The following is a 14,604-nucleotide window of genomic DNA, read 5'->3' as shown; positions in this document are numbered from 1 at the left end:
GCAAGTTACAAACTTATATGGGATGAAAGTTCCAAGGATGGGGGATCTTTTCTTTTTTCCTCAAAAATGCCTTCTAAGACTTCTACATGACAGCCGCTTCAGAATAGTTTTGCACATGCCAACCCCCTCAGGTTCTGCCATTAATGAGATTTGAGAACACTTTTCAATCAGAATGAAGTTGCAGTGTTCTACCAGATGGCATTTACCTTTCAAAATGTGGCTGGAATAACATGATTGTGTTGCTTCTCTTTTTGCTAAAGGAAAGCAAATGCTGTTTTTTCTTAAAATATTTTCTATACTGTGGTACATAAACACTGCAATAACATTTCATTCACAACTAAATATAAACTTAATCTGGCAAGAGATAAAAACATCAACAGGAAGCAAACGTAATTTCACAGTCACAAGCTTGAATAAATATTTCGATCACAAGTTTTCAGTAACTGTGCTCCTTGATTATAGCAGTGCAATGAGTGGCAAGTTTGAGGACTGTGTTAACACTATATATAGTAATTAAAACCATCCTTCGATGTTGTATTTTTCATTCAACAGCATCTTTATAAATATTTGAAACCTAAAAAATCTGTAAGTACTGCCTGCAACTTCAACTTTGCAAATTCAAATACCACCAAACCACAACCCCCAAGATTAAAACCCAATTGGTTTTATTGTAACGCATTGATCACCTCATGCTAGGCATGTCAGAAATGCTATATCTGTTCTGAAGACAACTCAGTTTTGTAATCAAGATTATCTTTGTGCTGTCAGCTTGCAAATGTGTGAATTAAGCAGCAACACGTTGCTATGTTCATTTTTGAGTTATTCCACCTTGCAAAACCTCTGTGGACATCTTATTAAAGTCTCAGAAAATGCTTAGCTCTAAGGCTGAAAATGACTATCCAAAAATACAAGACAACCATGCCTTTCTCCATTCTCTCGCTGCTACAGACTCTTACTACCAACCTCAAAGTTCAGTAACTTAGTCAGCTACATTATACTCTTCCTCCTTTCCTTCTCAAAAAACTAAAGCAACTAAAGCAAATCTTAATTCCATTCAATTCTAAGTTTCCAGGGGTTTCTGAGCCTCCACTCACAATCACAGCATCACCCGGCTGAATGGGAGCTCAGGAGGTTCCACAGTCCAACCTCCTGCTCCCAACAGGCTCAGCTGTGAGCTCAAACCAGCTTGTTCCAGTCGGGTCTTGAAAACCTCCAAGGACTGAGACTGCAGAACCCTTCTGGGCAACCTGATCCATCATCTGACTGTACCTAGAGTGAAAAAGGGTTTCCTTACATCCAGCCTGAATCTCTGATTTCAACTTCTGCCCAAAGTCCCTCCCTCATCCTCTTGCCATGCAACACCATGAACAGCCCAGCTCTGTCATCCTGTCAGCTGTGTTCCCCACCGCAGTACACGATGGGTATTTGCTGTTAAGACCTCCCTGAAACCTTCTCTTCCACATGCTATAGAAGTTCTGGGCCCTCAACCTCTCCTCATGGGTGAGTAACCCAAGCCCTGGCCAACCTGGTAGCCCTCCACTGAGACTGCACTAGTCTGTCTACCTCTTCCCTGTACTTTGGAGAAGGGTCATACATAGACTAATGAGTGCCAAGTAAAGGGTGATGATCACTTCCCTCCCTCTTCCATTAACGCAACCCAAGATGCTGCTGGCCGCCTTGCTGCCAGGGCACACTGCTGTCTTGTGGCTCCATTCCCTCCAGTCAAGCACCCATAAAACAGGCTCTTAGACTAAGACACTTACAAAAGACAAAACAGAGCCCTCACCCTAAAGAAACCCACCAGTGTAAGGAGAGGTTTCAGCTATTCTACTACCTGCAAAAAAAACCCACCAGCTCCTATGAATAAAATCCCAGGGGCTGTAAGTTACACAAATGCCTGCCCTCCTGCCCCTGAGCCAGGAACAGCGGTTGAGAGGATATATCTAATTAAAAAAAATGCCACTGCTGCAACAGCAGAGGATATCCTTAAATTTTCCAGGATCACAGAGAGGGAAAGATTTGGATTACTAAACAATGTCAAAGTACTTGCATACTGCCATGTGTGACCTTATCACCTTTTAATTAAAACAAAGAAAAAGAAAAAAAAAACCCACCACACACACACAAGACCATCATTCAGATGTATCTCTTACAGTTACTTTTCTCCTCCTCACAGGAGGCTGCATATTAATCTATTTTCTGAGGAATACTTTTTCACCAACAGGACTGGATGTGGGGTAAGTTCCTGTGACCACAAAACTGAAAGTAGCCATATGCCAGAAATCTCACCCTTTAGCAAGTGAATTAGAGGATGCTGATCCCCCTTCCTTCCATAAAGGGACAGGATATACAACAGATTCTGTTTTCTGTACAGTGGTATTGCCACCTAATGACTCCCATCAGTACTTGAGAGACTTTCAATATATTTAAGTATCTCCTGTCTTTCTTTCTGTCATTCAGATGCAGAAGTTGTGCCCAGCACCTGTGGGTGCCTGCAATTAGAGATGGCCCCAGCATTTAAATGGACATATGTTAACACACCACATCAGATTTTGGCTTTGGCTCTAAACCATTCACATTCTCCTTACCATAACACTTTCACCTTATTTATACAGCAGGTCAAAACAGTGTGACTTTTCCAGTTCAGCTAGTTTTTTAATAATTCTAGCAAGTAGCTCTGTTTCGAGGTGAACTTCAGCAACACAGATGTTGCCTCTGGAGATACATGGGCTCCAGCTTCAGACTGCAACCGGCCTCCCCAACAGCCTCTCAGGAGCACACCACAGGCAAGCTCTCCAGTCACTGCACTAAGCTTTTCTACAGCTTCCCCCAAAGACTTTGCAGAGTGCACCAGACATATCTAAAAAAACTGGCAGTCTGTACTCTAGGAAAAGTCCTGGCTAAGCACTATGCCTATCCAGCACAACAGGGAGCACACAGCTCTTCAGTGCAGATGACTGAGTTCTTCAACTACAAGATCAGCCCTGAGGAACGAACTTCCCCAGAACAAAGGGTCATCACAACCTGAAACACCTCACTTCCAGAGGCAAGCCAATCTTCTAACCTGTTTGAAGTAATACACAGAAAGCATTATGCCTCTTCACCAGATACAGCAATATTTCCATGCAAATTGACACTATCTGAAGCATCTCACACTTAACTACTTATTCCTGCTGTTATTCTGCTCCTTCCCTTGCAGTTTCCAGTCTGTTGGGAGGGCTGGTTTAGGGAACTAAACCATTCAAAAACATCTATTCCCTTTTTTTACTGTATTGTGAACTCACCTGGTTTAGGTCCCTGAAATAGCTCACTTCAGGGTCAGGTAGGTGCAAGCACAAAAGATCACTAATAGAAGGCAGCAGCTGACTTGGATTAGTTTGACTTGTCATGGAGCAGTAGCCCCAATTCAGGACAGATAGGAATGCTGATAGCACAGCAGCATACTAAGCAGCCTTCTCAGTAGCACACAGCTGAAGTGCAGAACTTAGCAGGCTTTTTTAAAATACTTCTACAGGACTGAGGCTACAATATTTAAGAGATTATTTAAGCAACCAAAAGGTTTTAGATGTTGCTCCTGAACTGAAGAACACATTACGTTTTCATATCGCTCCTGATTTCAAACATCAAAGTTGCTTTCATCAAAATACAGGCTGAAGCCAGCGGTCAAGAGCACCTTATGTCAAACATTCCCAGCTTGTTACTCATTAACCTGCGAAGCCACATGTGGGGCTGGGAGAGAGAGACAGCATGCACACATGTATAAGGGAGCACAGGCACACAGGAGCATGCTCTTTCTGAACGCCATTCCATTCAATGGGAAAAAGCACTGACCAAATAATTGCTTAAGGTCAGGCAGCCAACATTTTAAATAAATAAATACATAGCGTGGCTAACTGAAGTCAAAAGAGCACAGCAGTTGTGACAGGCTCTACTACTGCCCAGGGGCAACATCCCCTTCGCCCTTCACAGCCATGTGCATGGGCCGCAGTGCAGTGAGCTGGATCTGCTGGCTGACCCACCTGAAAACCAGCGCTGGGGGAAGGAAAAAAGAAGAACAGACTGAATGCCTGCTCAAAAGCTGATCTGTCTCATTGCATGCCTTTATAATAAACACTAGAGTTAACACAAGGCACTGTCACAGTCACCCAATTCTTGCTCTCTCCATTTTAACAAAAATGCATTCTAAAGAATCCTTTGGAGTCCCAAACTGCCTAATAAACATCACTAAGTTTAAAGCTGAGACCTCTAGAAAACTGAAATATTATGAGGTGGTGCAGAGATGTGGCGCTTTTGACAATGATTAGCCACTAATAAGTCTGCATGCATGCATGTTCTATTTTATGTTTTGAAGACTTTTTTGTTGTTGTTCATTCAGCATATTTGCAGCGCACTATTGCCAGTGAAATTGTCAAGGGTACAACACTAAAAACTATGGTGTTTTGGTTGGGGGGGTGGGGTGGCATTGGTTTGGGGCTTGTTGTTGTTTTGTTCTTGGGCTTGGTTGTTTTTTTCTTTGGTTTTTGTTTGGTTTTGTTTATAAGACTGCTTAAAACTAGTATATCTTCATTCTAACCTCAAGAAAAATCAGCTGCTTTTATGCTTCCAAACTCTCCCATCATACAGTGTTGATAAAGATTCAGAACTCTAATCCAAACAACACATTAAAAGGGAAAATATTTGCATACAGTTTCCTGTTAATGCTTGCATTGTTTTATATTTATTAAGCCCAAACAGGCAAGACTACTCATCAGGCAATAATAAGCATTCAGTTTTCACCACCACTCTAGATGCTTCTTGTCCCAGTTTTTGGCTGAGAAAGCATATTTTCTGGATCCCTGCTGCTGCTTTTGTGGTTTTGCATGAGTTTAATAAGCATATTTACGAATGTTTGTTTCCCCTTCCCCAAATACTTTAGTCAACTAAGAAATTTCTTCCTCCCACCCTTTTTCTCCCCCAAACAAATATTGTCAATAAAAAGATGGAGGTCCTCAAAAGTTGATGTTTCTTTTGACCCTCTGAGGAATTCAATTTCTTTGATGCATCCTCTAAATTCCTTAAATAAACCTTCAACACCTGTTCAGAACCAGCTCAAGACTGACAGACATGTGCCCTCACATGCAGCCTTCACTTTTTATCCCTGTCCACGCACTATCCCACTGCCTCTTCAGCTGCAGCTTTGTTGTACATGCAGCCACTGCTATGAGGAGATGAGGGAACACTACCTCATCAGCCAAAGCAGCAAAGAAAAAAGCATTAACTTCTCTTTCAGCTATCCTGGTTCTAGAGCTTACTTACTAGAGCACCAGACACCATAACTGCAGACATATTTTCAGCTTGGCAGAGTAACTGCCAAAAAATAATAAAAATAATAATTAAAAAAAATGAGTATTTGGTGGTTTTTCCCCAGGAAAGGAGAACCTTCACGCTGTGTTTTTACAGCTGATCTACTGAGGCTGGGAAAAAGGTCTGTATGGTCAATGCTCAAAAAGAGTTACTGCAGGGGAAAGGTGTTCCAAGACTGCTGCTTCACTGCATTTCGAGCTGTAACCGTTCTTGTTGTGTAAGGGAACCAAAGCACCGAGCTGAAGGAAGTTCAGCTGGGAAACTGCCAAGGCAAAACTAGATAAAAAGGGAAATTCTTCTTAAGGACTCCATGACTGGAAAACCAGAAAAATAAATCCCCAGAATAGTTCCTTTGCTTTCAAGGCTCCAAAATTTAGGCAAATGTTTCCATATACACATGCACACATAAAAATAACCCCACTAAATTATGTCAATACACACACCCACTTTCAAAGAACTAACACAGACGGAACAGGAAAGCCTTTGCTCCCTCACACAGAGGCAGCAAACTAAGAAATTGGCTGTCATTAGACCTTAAAACACACCATCCCCTCAGGAACAATATCAGTGGTGATTTTATATAACAATCCCAAAAACTCAAGGGAAGGGGCATCAAGAAGATGAAAAAGGGCGTGCCTAACACACAGGAATTCTTCCTCCACCTCTTAATAGGGAACAAGGACATTGCAGCTGCAATACATGAATTCTGTCTAATACATTAACTTGAGTTGCATTTCACAAAGGATCTCCAGAAATGAGTCTGAGGTCAGAACTTTTGTCTACAAAGGAAATTAGAAGGAAATTGTAGAAGATAAAACACAGCTTTAGGTTCTGGCATTCATCCAGCTTTGTTCATTTTATGCTAATATTTTTAAAAGTCAGAGAAAAAAGTGCCTTTGGGGGCTGCCACATCCATTACTTGAGTCAGGACTGTAGACAGCACAGTACAGATCCCCTCAACTGCCTGACAGGTGATTATTCCTTCCCACAACATGAACTGCATTTCAGGCTAACTCCATTCTTCTGTTAGATTTTTCAAATTAAACATTAAAATTTTTTAATATATTAAATACTGAAAGGGAATACAATGTTTTTCAAATATAAGAGAACCTCCTTGGGAAACATTTCAGATTGTATGAAGCGATTTCCTTAAATACGCTCCTTTCAGGCTTTCCAATTTTTTTCCTGGTTATAGAGTATAAATGATCCCTGTAGCAGCACCTCTGCTGCAAATAAAGCACATATTACAAAGGCAATAAAGACTCTCCATTTTAAGAAGAGTATGCTGAGGCACTGCAGGTCTTGCCTAATGAAGGACAGGCAGGCCAGTGCTGGCCAAGGAATCATCAGGCAGCCTTTCCTACCCTTCTTGCTGATGTAATCATGTATACCTCTGGCTCTCATTCGCTGTGTTACATCAAACACATCTTCAAGACTGTCTCCAAACTACAGCTTTTAAATAAAGCCTGAACTAGCAAAACAATCTGAAATGTATTTGTTCTTTCCAGAGTGTTTGTTTAAAAAGTACCTGTGCAGTTATATATCAGGAGTAAGACAGAGGAACAGTTTAACTTCTGAATCCAATGGGAGTTGAACTCATTACAACTGTAACTGAGTTAGTAAAACATCCCTCATCTCACAAACATTTTCTTTGCTTTGTAGGTACATTACAGAATTGTCCTAAATTCATTTCAACTGATACAAGAAATCATTAACAGCTGTCATTTCAACAGTATATACTCCCTTTTCTTTGACAAATTCACTCTACTCAAGAGAAATTTTAATCACTATGTTCACTAACAGAAGCCAGATCTAACAATGCTACTCAGATAACTTCTCTTTAGAAGAGCAACCAAATTAATTAGCGTTGCCTCTTATGAGGAAAAAGTTAAAGAGCTATTAATATAAAGCTTGTGTGAATTAAACAAATTCTTAATGTTTTCTTTTACCGTGATGTGTAACAGAAAGCAAAAGACAAGTATTCCAGTTTTATCAGACTTGCCTTTCTTATTCACCCAAAAGAGCTCTTTAAGGAATTCTTTGCATATCTGTTCACCACTTAACTAACCAGTGCACACAGGAGATCCACAGCCTCTAGAACCAGTTCCTGGTGTCCAATTCGTGAGATGCCCAAGTCTTCAAGGTCCTGGTGAGAAATCTGTAACAGCTGTTCACCATTTATCTTCTCCCGTTCAAATTTATGGACATACTGCTGCAGGCAATCATCCAGGCCTACCAAAACACAAAAGAGAGAAGAAGATGTGATTACAGATTTGTCTTTTTTTCTAATTGTGGGAGAGGGGGAACGAAACAACACCAAATCGCAACCCCACAAAAACAAAAAACAAATCCTGCAAAAGGCACAGATTGCACATCCATATAATATGTGATGTCAAATGATGGAATAAACTTGCAGTGCAACTGAAGTTGTACCACAGGGGCAGAAAAAAAACAACCAAAGGAGTCAGGTTATGTGGATCTTTGGGTCACTAAAGTCGATGCACAACCTGCCTGCTCCTTCTGGATCAATGTTATCAGGTAAGAATGTCCTTTTGGTTTCTGCATAGAGTAACCCAAAACCCTGAAGGGCAAGCAAAGCAGCAACAGCGAAAAAAATGCAATAGGGCAAGGCAAGAACAAAGATCTTGCCCAAATTCTAGTTGGACAAGTAAACAAACAAAAGCACAAAACTCCAGTTCCCCATCCACTAATACATAAAAGGGCTGAATGAATGATGAGAAGAAAATAGAACAATCAAAGCCAAAGCAATCAAAATCATGTTTGGCTCAAGTCTCATTAGTCTCATGATTTACACGAGTCTACAGCTTCCTCAATCAGCCATTCCTCCTTCCCCTCACTGAGGATTAATGGCACTCACCAATAAGAAATCCTATTCGCTTTTGCATCTATGAAGTATTTTGAAAACAGTTTAGAGTTATTTTGTCCCTGCAATATCCCTCAAATCCTCACTTTAAATTGTGATTCTGTAATCCTGTTCTCTACAGTATCCTCTCCCCAGTGATTAAAGAAAAGATTTCTGGTTTTTGTTTTATTTAACTAAGCTTCATGTGTTAATCGTGATTTTTCTGTATTCTTATTTCCTCTGGTCTTAAAGATCCTGTGAACAGCAACAATCTAGGAAAAAAACTTTGGATGGATGTGTTATTTTAAAGATGATGCAGAGTTCTTGATGCCCTGTTCCATTTCAACATATTAGCTTGAGCAAGAGGAACAGACCCAATTAGGCCTGTTTTATAGAAATACACTACGGTCACTGTAAATAGCTGACAAGCAAAAATTCAGATTACACATTCAACATCTACTTCGTAACATTCACAATAGCTACGTTTGCTTGACCATTCAGTTCTTCAAAAATTGAACCTTTAGCTGTATGAAGGATGTTTATCCATGACGCTGGCTCAAAAGGAAGCCACTGACATGGACAGGATGTTGAATTGTGCAGATGAGAAACATGAACAGCATCCTGATCTACATGGGAATTAGAGACAGAAGACCAGCACCCAATTCCACTTATGTAGCCACAGTAGCAGCTTGGAAAACAAGTACTCCCTGCACAAGCTACTGCCAAGAAAACACTCAAGACAAATCACAAGGGGTTCCAGAAGTCACATGAAATAATCTCATTTCATAAGAGCAGCACGAGCAGTCACCACTGCTCCCTGCACCCAGCAGATCTGTAGATTAAGGATTTTCAAAGCCACAGGCTCAGTTAACACACATCACTTGCCTTTTAACTCTCGCTCAGAAATTAATAAAAACAGACACCCTGGCACTTAACAGTCACCCCTTTACATGACTTGGGCAAGCATAACTATTACAGTAGATCAAAATCTGGCTGAACAAGCTTGACTTGTCCACATGCAGAGCTACTAGTGTGCACAGCTTGATTTTCAAGCATAATTATGAATGGGAAAACCCACATGCAAGATGATCAGAGTCTCCCAGGGCTACAGTTGTTTGGGGTTCACTCTTGTTTCTTCCCATCTGTCTTGGCAAGGCCACATAAATTTTGAAAATTGAGCCCAGTGTTCTCTTTCCCACAGGCACCAAGTCCCCCCTCAGGCTATACAAACTCTTTTCCCAGGAAAAATAATAAAAAGATCTGGCCTTCATTATTTAACAATTTATTTTTTCAAAACAAATTCTCAACTGGGGCTGATATACAGTGCACATATTTGGCATTCCTAATTTTTATTGCTGTCTTGCAGACCACTGTTTCCCACCATTTGCCATTGTAAGCCCATAGTTTCCATTCAGAATTACACAAACACCTAAAATAAAACACTTTATTCAGAATGCAACGAAGTCTTCTGTTTTAAGGCTTCCTGGATGCAGTGTTGCTTTTGCCTACTATCCTTTCTGTGTATTGACTCAACTTTCTAGATCCTCATTCTATGCTAAAACATGAGACTCAGAGTTATATTGCACACACACACACACACACACAGGGACAAGAAATACAAGTACTGCTTTCAGCTTGCTTTTTTTAATTCATGCTTGCCTGTTCCTTGAAAGTCTATTACAACTTGAACAGCTACCTCAAATAATTCTAATGAGACCTTAAAAACAATACTTCTGCAATCACACCATATGACTATATTTTATAAAATAAAATATCACAAAAATCACGCAAATGTTAATTCAAAACAGCCAACACAGATGCACAGCAGCTCAGCTAGAAATGTATTAAAGCAACCAAAACTATGCAAAGCAGGAAGTGAGGACAGACCCACACACTCATAGCAAGCATTCACTAACAGTTTAAGAGGAGCTTACTAACATTAGCATTATTATTTTTACAAGGAAACATACAGAAAAACCTTAAACATTTTAATTGAGATTGTAACCAAGTGTATAGTCTATTGTTTAATTTCTTCTCATATCAACAAATGGTTAAACATCACATACAAACCAGAAAATTCCTGTTTTGTCAAGAAAGAAAAAGGGAGGAAAAAAAACCCTCATAAATCAGTTCAATAAACTAAACAAAATAATATTTACATTTTTAAAGTCACTGGCCAGGTTTTTCCTTCATCAAAACATCTCAGCTCTTTCCATGTATTTTCTGTGAGCTTCAGAGCCTCATGCAGACTTGGTATTGTCCTTTAACAAAATCTGGATATTTTTGAGAAACTTAGATGAACTGAAAAGCCTACATTACTCAGAAAGACACCTTCTTACACACAGGGTCACTGTCAACAGTGTAATATTCACAGGTTCAAGCAAGAAAAAGAATTCTCGCTTTTATTTTTTTAACACCACAATTAAGACTGACATTGGAAAAGATGTCCATATTTGTCCTTTACGCACTCAGGAGCCTTTCTGAAGTCTGATCTATTAATTTTATGCTCAAAGTATGTTTAACAAGCAGTTGTCTCAACTGCATATGAGAAATATTACTTGCACATACATCAAAACCATACACAAAAGATATCATCCTTCCTACTTACATATTTTTCAAGAATGAGGGAAGATGGAAATAGCAATTTCAGAATGTTACTCAAGTTTTACAGTGATAGCAGCATTGATTTTTTGGGAAGGGAGGGAGAAAAAAAAAAGTCTAGTTAGTGTTATTCCTATCACGAAAACCCTTCTGAGGAACTGCAGTGAAACTTGAATGAAACTCCCGAATTTTGGCAGGTGTAGAGATGTGAAACAGATATTAAGAACTGTCTAGACTTCTGTGTCTAAAATAACCTTCCACGACTATGCAAGGCACCCCAGAAGACACTCAATACCTTGCATTCATGCAAAAGCACTAGGAGAGAGCTTACACCTAACAGATTTCTACTGATACCCATCTCAGTCTGTTTCCAAGATTAAGAAAGGTATTTTGAATAAGAACTGGGGAGGCAAAAAAACACTGAGGGAATTAAGGGGGAGGCTTGGGTCCAAGCCATAACTATCAGTTTACTATTCAGAGAGAACATTTTTACTGTTGAGAGATGTCAGCCATCCAGCAACGACATATCCCAAAGTACTAGAGATGTGTGTTTTATAAGCTGAGTCATTACGTAGCTCCATGCTTTTTTCTCACTTCTGTGCAGGACATTACCAGATAATTTACCTACCATAAAACAGTAAAAACAGTTAACTAATGTATTACAGCCACAGATCCAAAACCAGCTCACTTGCCATCTCTTCTTTCCTCCTACCATTCCACTCTCTCCTCTTGTGAAACCATAGTTTATACACTTCAACATGGCAAGGCAGGAAGGGGCTAGAAGCAAGGAAGAGAAAGGAGAGATAAACAGGGCAAGGAACTGAGGAAGGAACATTTAAAGGGAACTGGAAGGTGACAGGGATCATTTTCCTTTAGTTCAAGAACTTGAACAGAGTCTCAGGTTAGCTTGTGAAACACCAGAGCTGTTGTGAGGAAGCAGGAGGAGCACAAGCCACTTATACAGAAGAACTCTGCATAGAAGAACACAGAAGCACACTTGTACAGAAGTACAAGACCTCTTTCACATAGCACCACCATAGGGATCATCACTCACTGTCTCAATGAAATACAGCCTTATTTTATGAATATGTACTCATCTCTTCTCTGTTGGGTGTCTCTAATAAACTGCAAGCACCTCATGTTCCGAGATAGCACCAAGGTTCAATTACAACTCCCATCCACTCGAGGAGCTCCCCTGGACAGCTAGTTAGGTGGGACTGCTAAAGTGTTTTTGCGTCATCACATTAAGAAACACACATTCAAATGTTTCAAGAATCCGACCTTCCTACCTAAGAAAGCTGCTCTAATTATGGTGTCTCCTTCTGTGTCTATTCAGTTGCCACTTCGAGTCTCCAAAGACTCCTTGCACACACCAACTTCAATGCAGCCCCCTAAGCTTTGAAATATCTATTCGAGGAGAATCTTTGGTATACCCTATGATACATGCTATTGTACTATCATTTATATTCCACATCATTTTATAATTGTTATTGCAATAGCTTCCTCCTTTCATTTCCTCCATCTATTTCAGGACTGGAAGAAATTAAAACAAGAAAAAGCATGAGGGAATCAAGGCAGCAAATGAACACTAAAAAGGAAATGCTACTTCATAACTGGGTGAACCGGCACCTAAGAAGGCAATTTAAAGTAGGGGAAAAGGGTCTACAAGACAGCTATGAAAAGCTGAAGCATTTCCATCGGACAGATACAGGGTGAAAAGGAAGAAAATGAAAAATTCAACGAGAAAAAAAAACCAAACATGCAGTTTTCTTTAATACAGAAAGGAGTGGGAAGGTTGCTCTATTGTAACACCACAGATGCCATTCTTCTCCTGCAATATTACAGACAGAGCCAGGAATTTAAAAGTCCCTTAAAAGGATGATGAAAATAAATCTAGAGTGGAAGCTTAAATCTGTAATTATTTGAGCCTAGACAAGAACTGACTTTCTAGGACCCACATGCCTGAATGTTTTTACCTATCATGAGTGATTTAGCATTTATCTTTCTACAAGTTTTCAAAACAAAAGTTTAGTTATCAGGTGGTTTGAGCCACATGTAGGGGCCGGAAAACAGCTCAAGTTTGCCAAGAGCTTAGTTTGCCAAGAGAAAATAAAAGCTTTCAAGAAATCTTTGAATTACTGTAAAACAACCTTCCTTGTTCAATTCCTTAATCCAAGTTGTTTCACAGTCACTCATAACAGTGCCACCATTTAAAGTGTCAATCGTTAAAAAACAAAAAAACACCTCAGAATTGAAGAGCAAGAGCCATGAATCAGCTTATTTATAAAATAAATTCTCACGTAGTCAATTGTAAGCGACTCCTCACTTTTCTGTTTAATCATCTGCATCCTAACCAAGCAGGCACAACCTATTGCCTCACCAGGCATTAGGTCTAGTTTTGCTGAAGACAGGCATTGCCTAAAACTGCCAGAATGGTACAAGTTTCTTTTATGTCCCCACTTCATACAGGGATGGAACCATAAAAATTGCTGGCCTCTGCTTGCCATCAGGGATGCAAAGGGCAGCTCCCTCATGAAGGTCACAGCAGGACAGAGGGAAAGGGCAAAGCTTTCAACTTTGATAATGAGTGCTTTACTGTCCCCTCTGTAATCCCCTCTGACTGACAGTTGCACAGAAAGCTTTTTGCAACATGTTCCTATTTTCAGTATTTCCAGCTAACCTATTTAGCCTGGAAAAACAGACTACATACACATGCGTTCACACTACCTCAAAATAAATCAATTCATTCCATTCAAATCCACCCATAAATCTCTTAGATCCTTTTGAATGCAAAACTGAAAGCTTTGCCTTGTAATAAAAGAACTGGTGGGTAAATTTGGGTTGTAAACCATCTTGACCAGAGGGCTATGGAAACTGTGTTTAACCTTTTGTTGCTCCATATAAATGCAATCTCAGACTGACAGGCCTTATGCTGTGCTGTACTTTTTACCAGTGCTCCCTACAAAGCTATTGATTTAGACCATTCCAACAGTACCCATTACCATGCTCCAAGGCTGTAAATTTGAGGACAGCTATGTTTCAACACTTCACAGGGTCAATCATGAAGTCTGTTAAGAAATAATCAAAATTGTTTTCATCTGCACACTTGCTGAACCCTTCCAAGAGCTCCAGCAAGTTGCAAGGCAAGACCTCTCTCTAGAGAAGCCAGAAAAACCAACTCAGATTTCCCTCACATAATATTTTCAGGAAACTAAGCAGACATAGAGTAAGAGAAGAGTCGCTACAGAAAAAAAGACACTACAGGGAGGAGGAGGACACAATGAAGGCCTACAAAGCCAGAAGCAGCACAGAAAAGCAGAAAGAGCACAGACTGTACATCATCTCTTTGAATAAAGGAATTAGGGAGAGCCAAAGAAGCTAGCATGTAACAGGCCCAAACAAGCAATAGAAGAGTGATTCTTCACACAGCAGTATGCAACAAATGTTCAGCATCCATAGGGGTTCAGGGGAAGGTTCATGAAAGAAAATATTACAGAAGTCATGTCTGACTCTGAAATACTCAAACAGAAATGGCTGAAGGGTTGAGGAAGCCTACAGAAGGAGGCAAACCGTATGTCATCTGTCCTACAATCCTCCTTAACATATCCCTTTTTGGCAAACATTCAGGATGGGATACTCAGGTAGACAGCACAGGACACACAGTTTCCACAGCTGTGCGATACACAGCACCAAAACGCATATGGCAACTTCTTTTAATTACTTTTATCCTAAGACTTAAGAACACGATTACCTCTTTGCTAGTGAAAGCTACTAGTGGTGTTGGTATTCACTGTAAT

General features: G+C 40.1%; 1 protein-coding gene across 2 annotated transcripts in view; it reads right to left on the bottom strand.

Moving 5' to 3' along the window:
* Positions 1 to 14,604, bottom strand: part of CNKSR3 (CNKSR family member 3) — a 56,652-nt gene that overhangs the window by 19,579 nt on the left and 22,469 nt on the right. For both annotated transcript variants that reach the window (XM_061378684.1, XM_061378683.1), the window contains exon 2: positions 7,412 to 7,575. In XM_061378684.1, the coding sequence (XP_061234668.1) occupies positions 7,412 to 7,575 (164 nt within the window). The remainder of the gene's footprint in view (positions 1 to 7,411; positions 7,576 to 14,604) is intronic.

Source organism: Neopsephotus bourkii, unplaced genomic scaffold, assembly GCF_033783945.1.
Source record: "Neopsephotus bourkii isolate Nb327-2 ecotype Australia unplaced genomic scaffold, CSIRO-AGI_Nbou_v1 NB_1767, whole genome shotgun sequence".
NCBI classification, from domain to species: domain Eukaryota; kingdom Metazoa; phylum Chordata; class Aves; order Psittaciformes; family Psittacidae; genus Neopsephotus; species Neopsephotus bourkii.
Note: the sequence above shows the minus strand (reverse complement) of the source record. Positions and strands in the feature narration are given on the sequence as shown.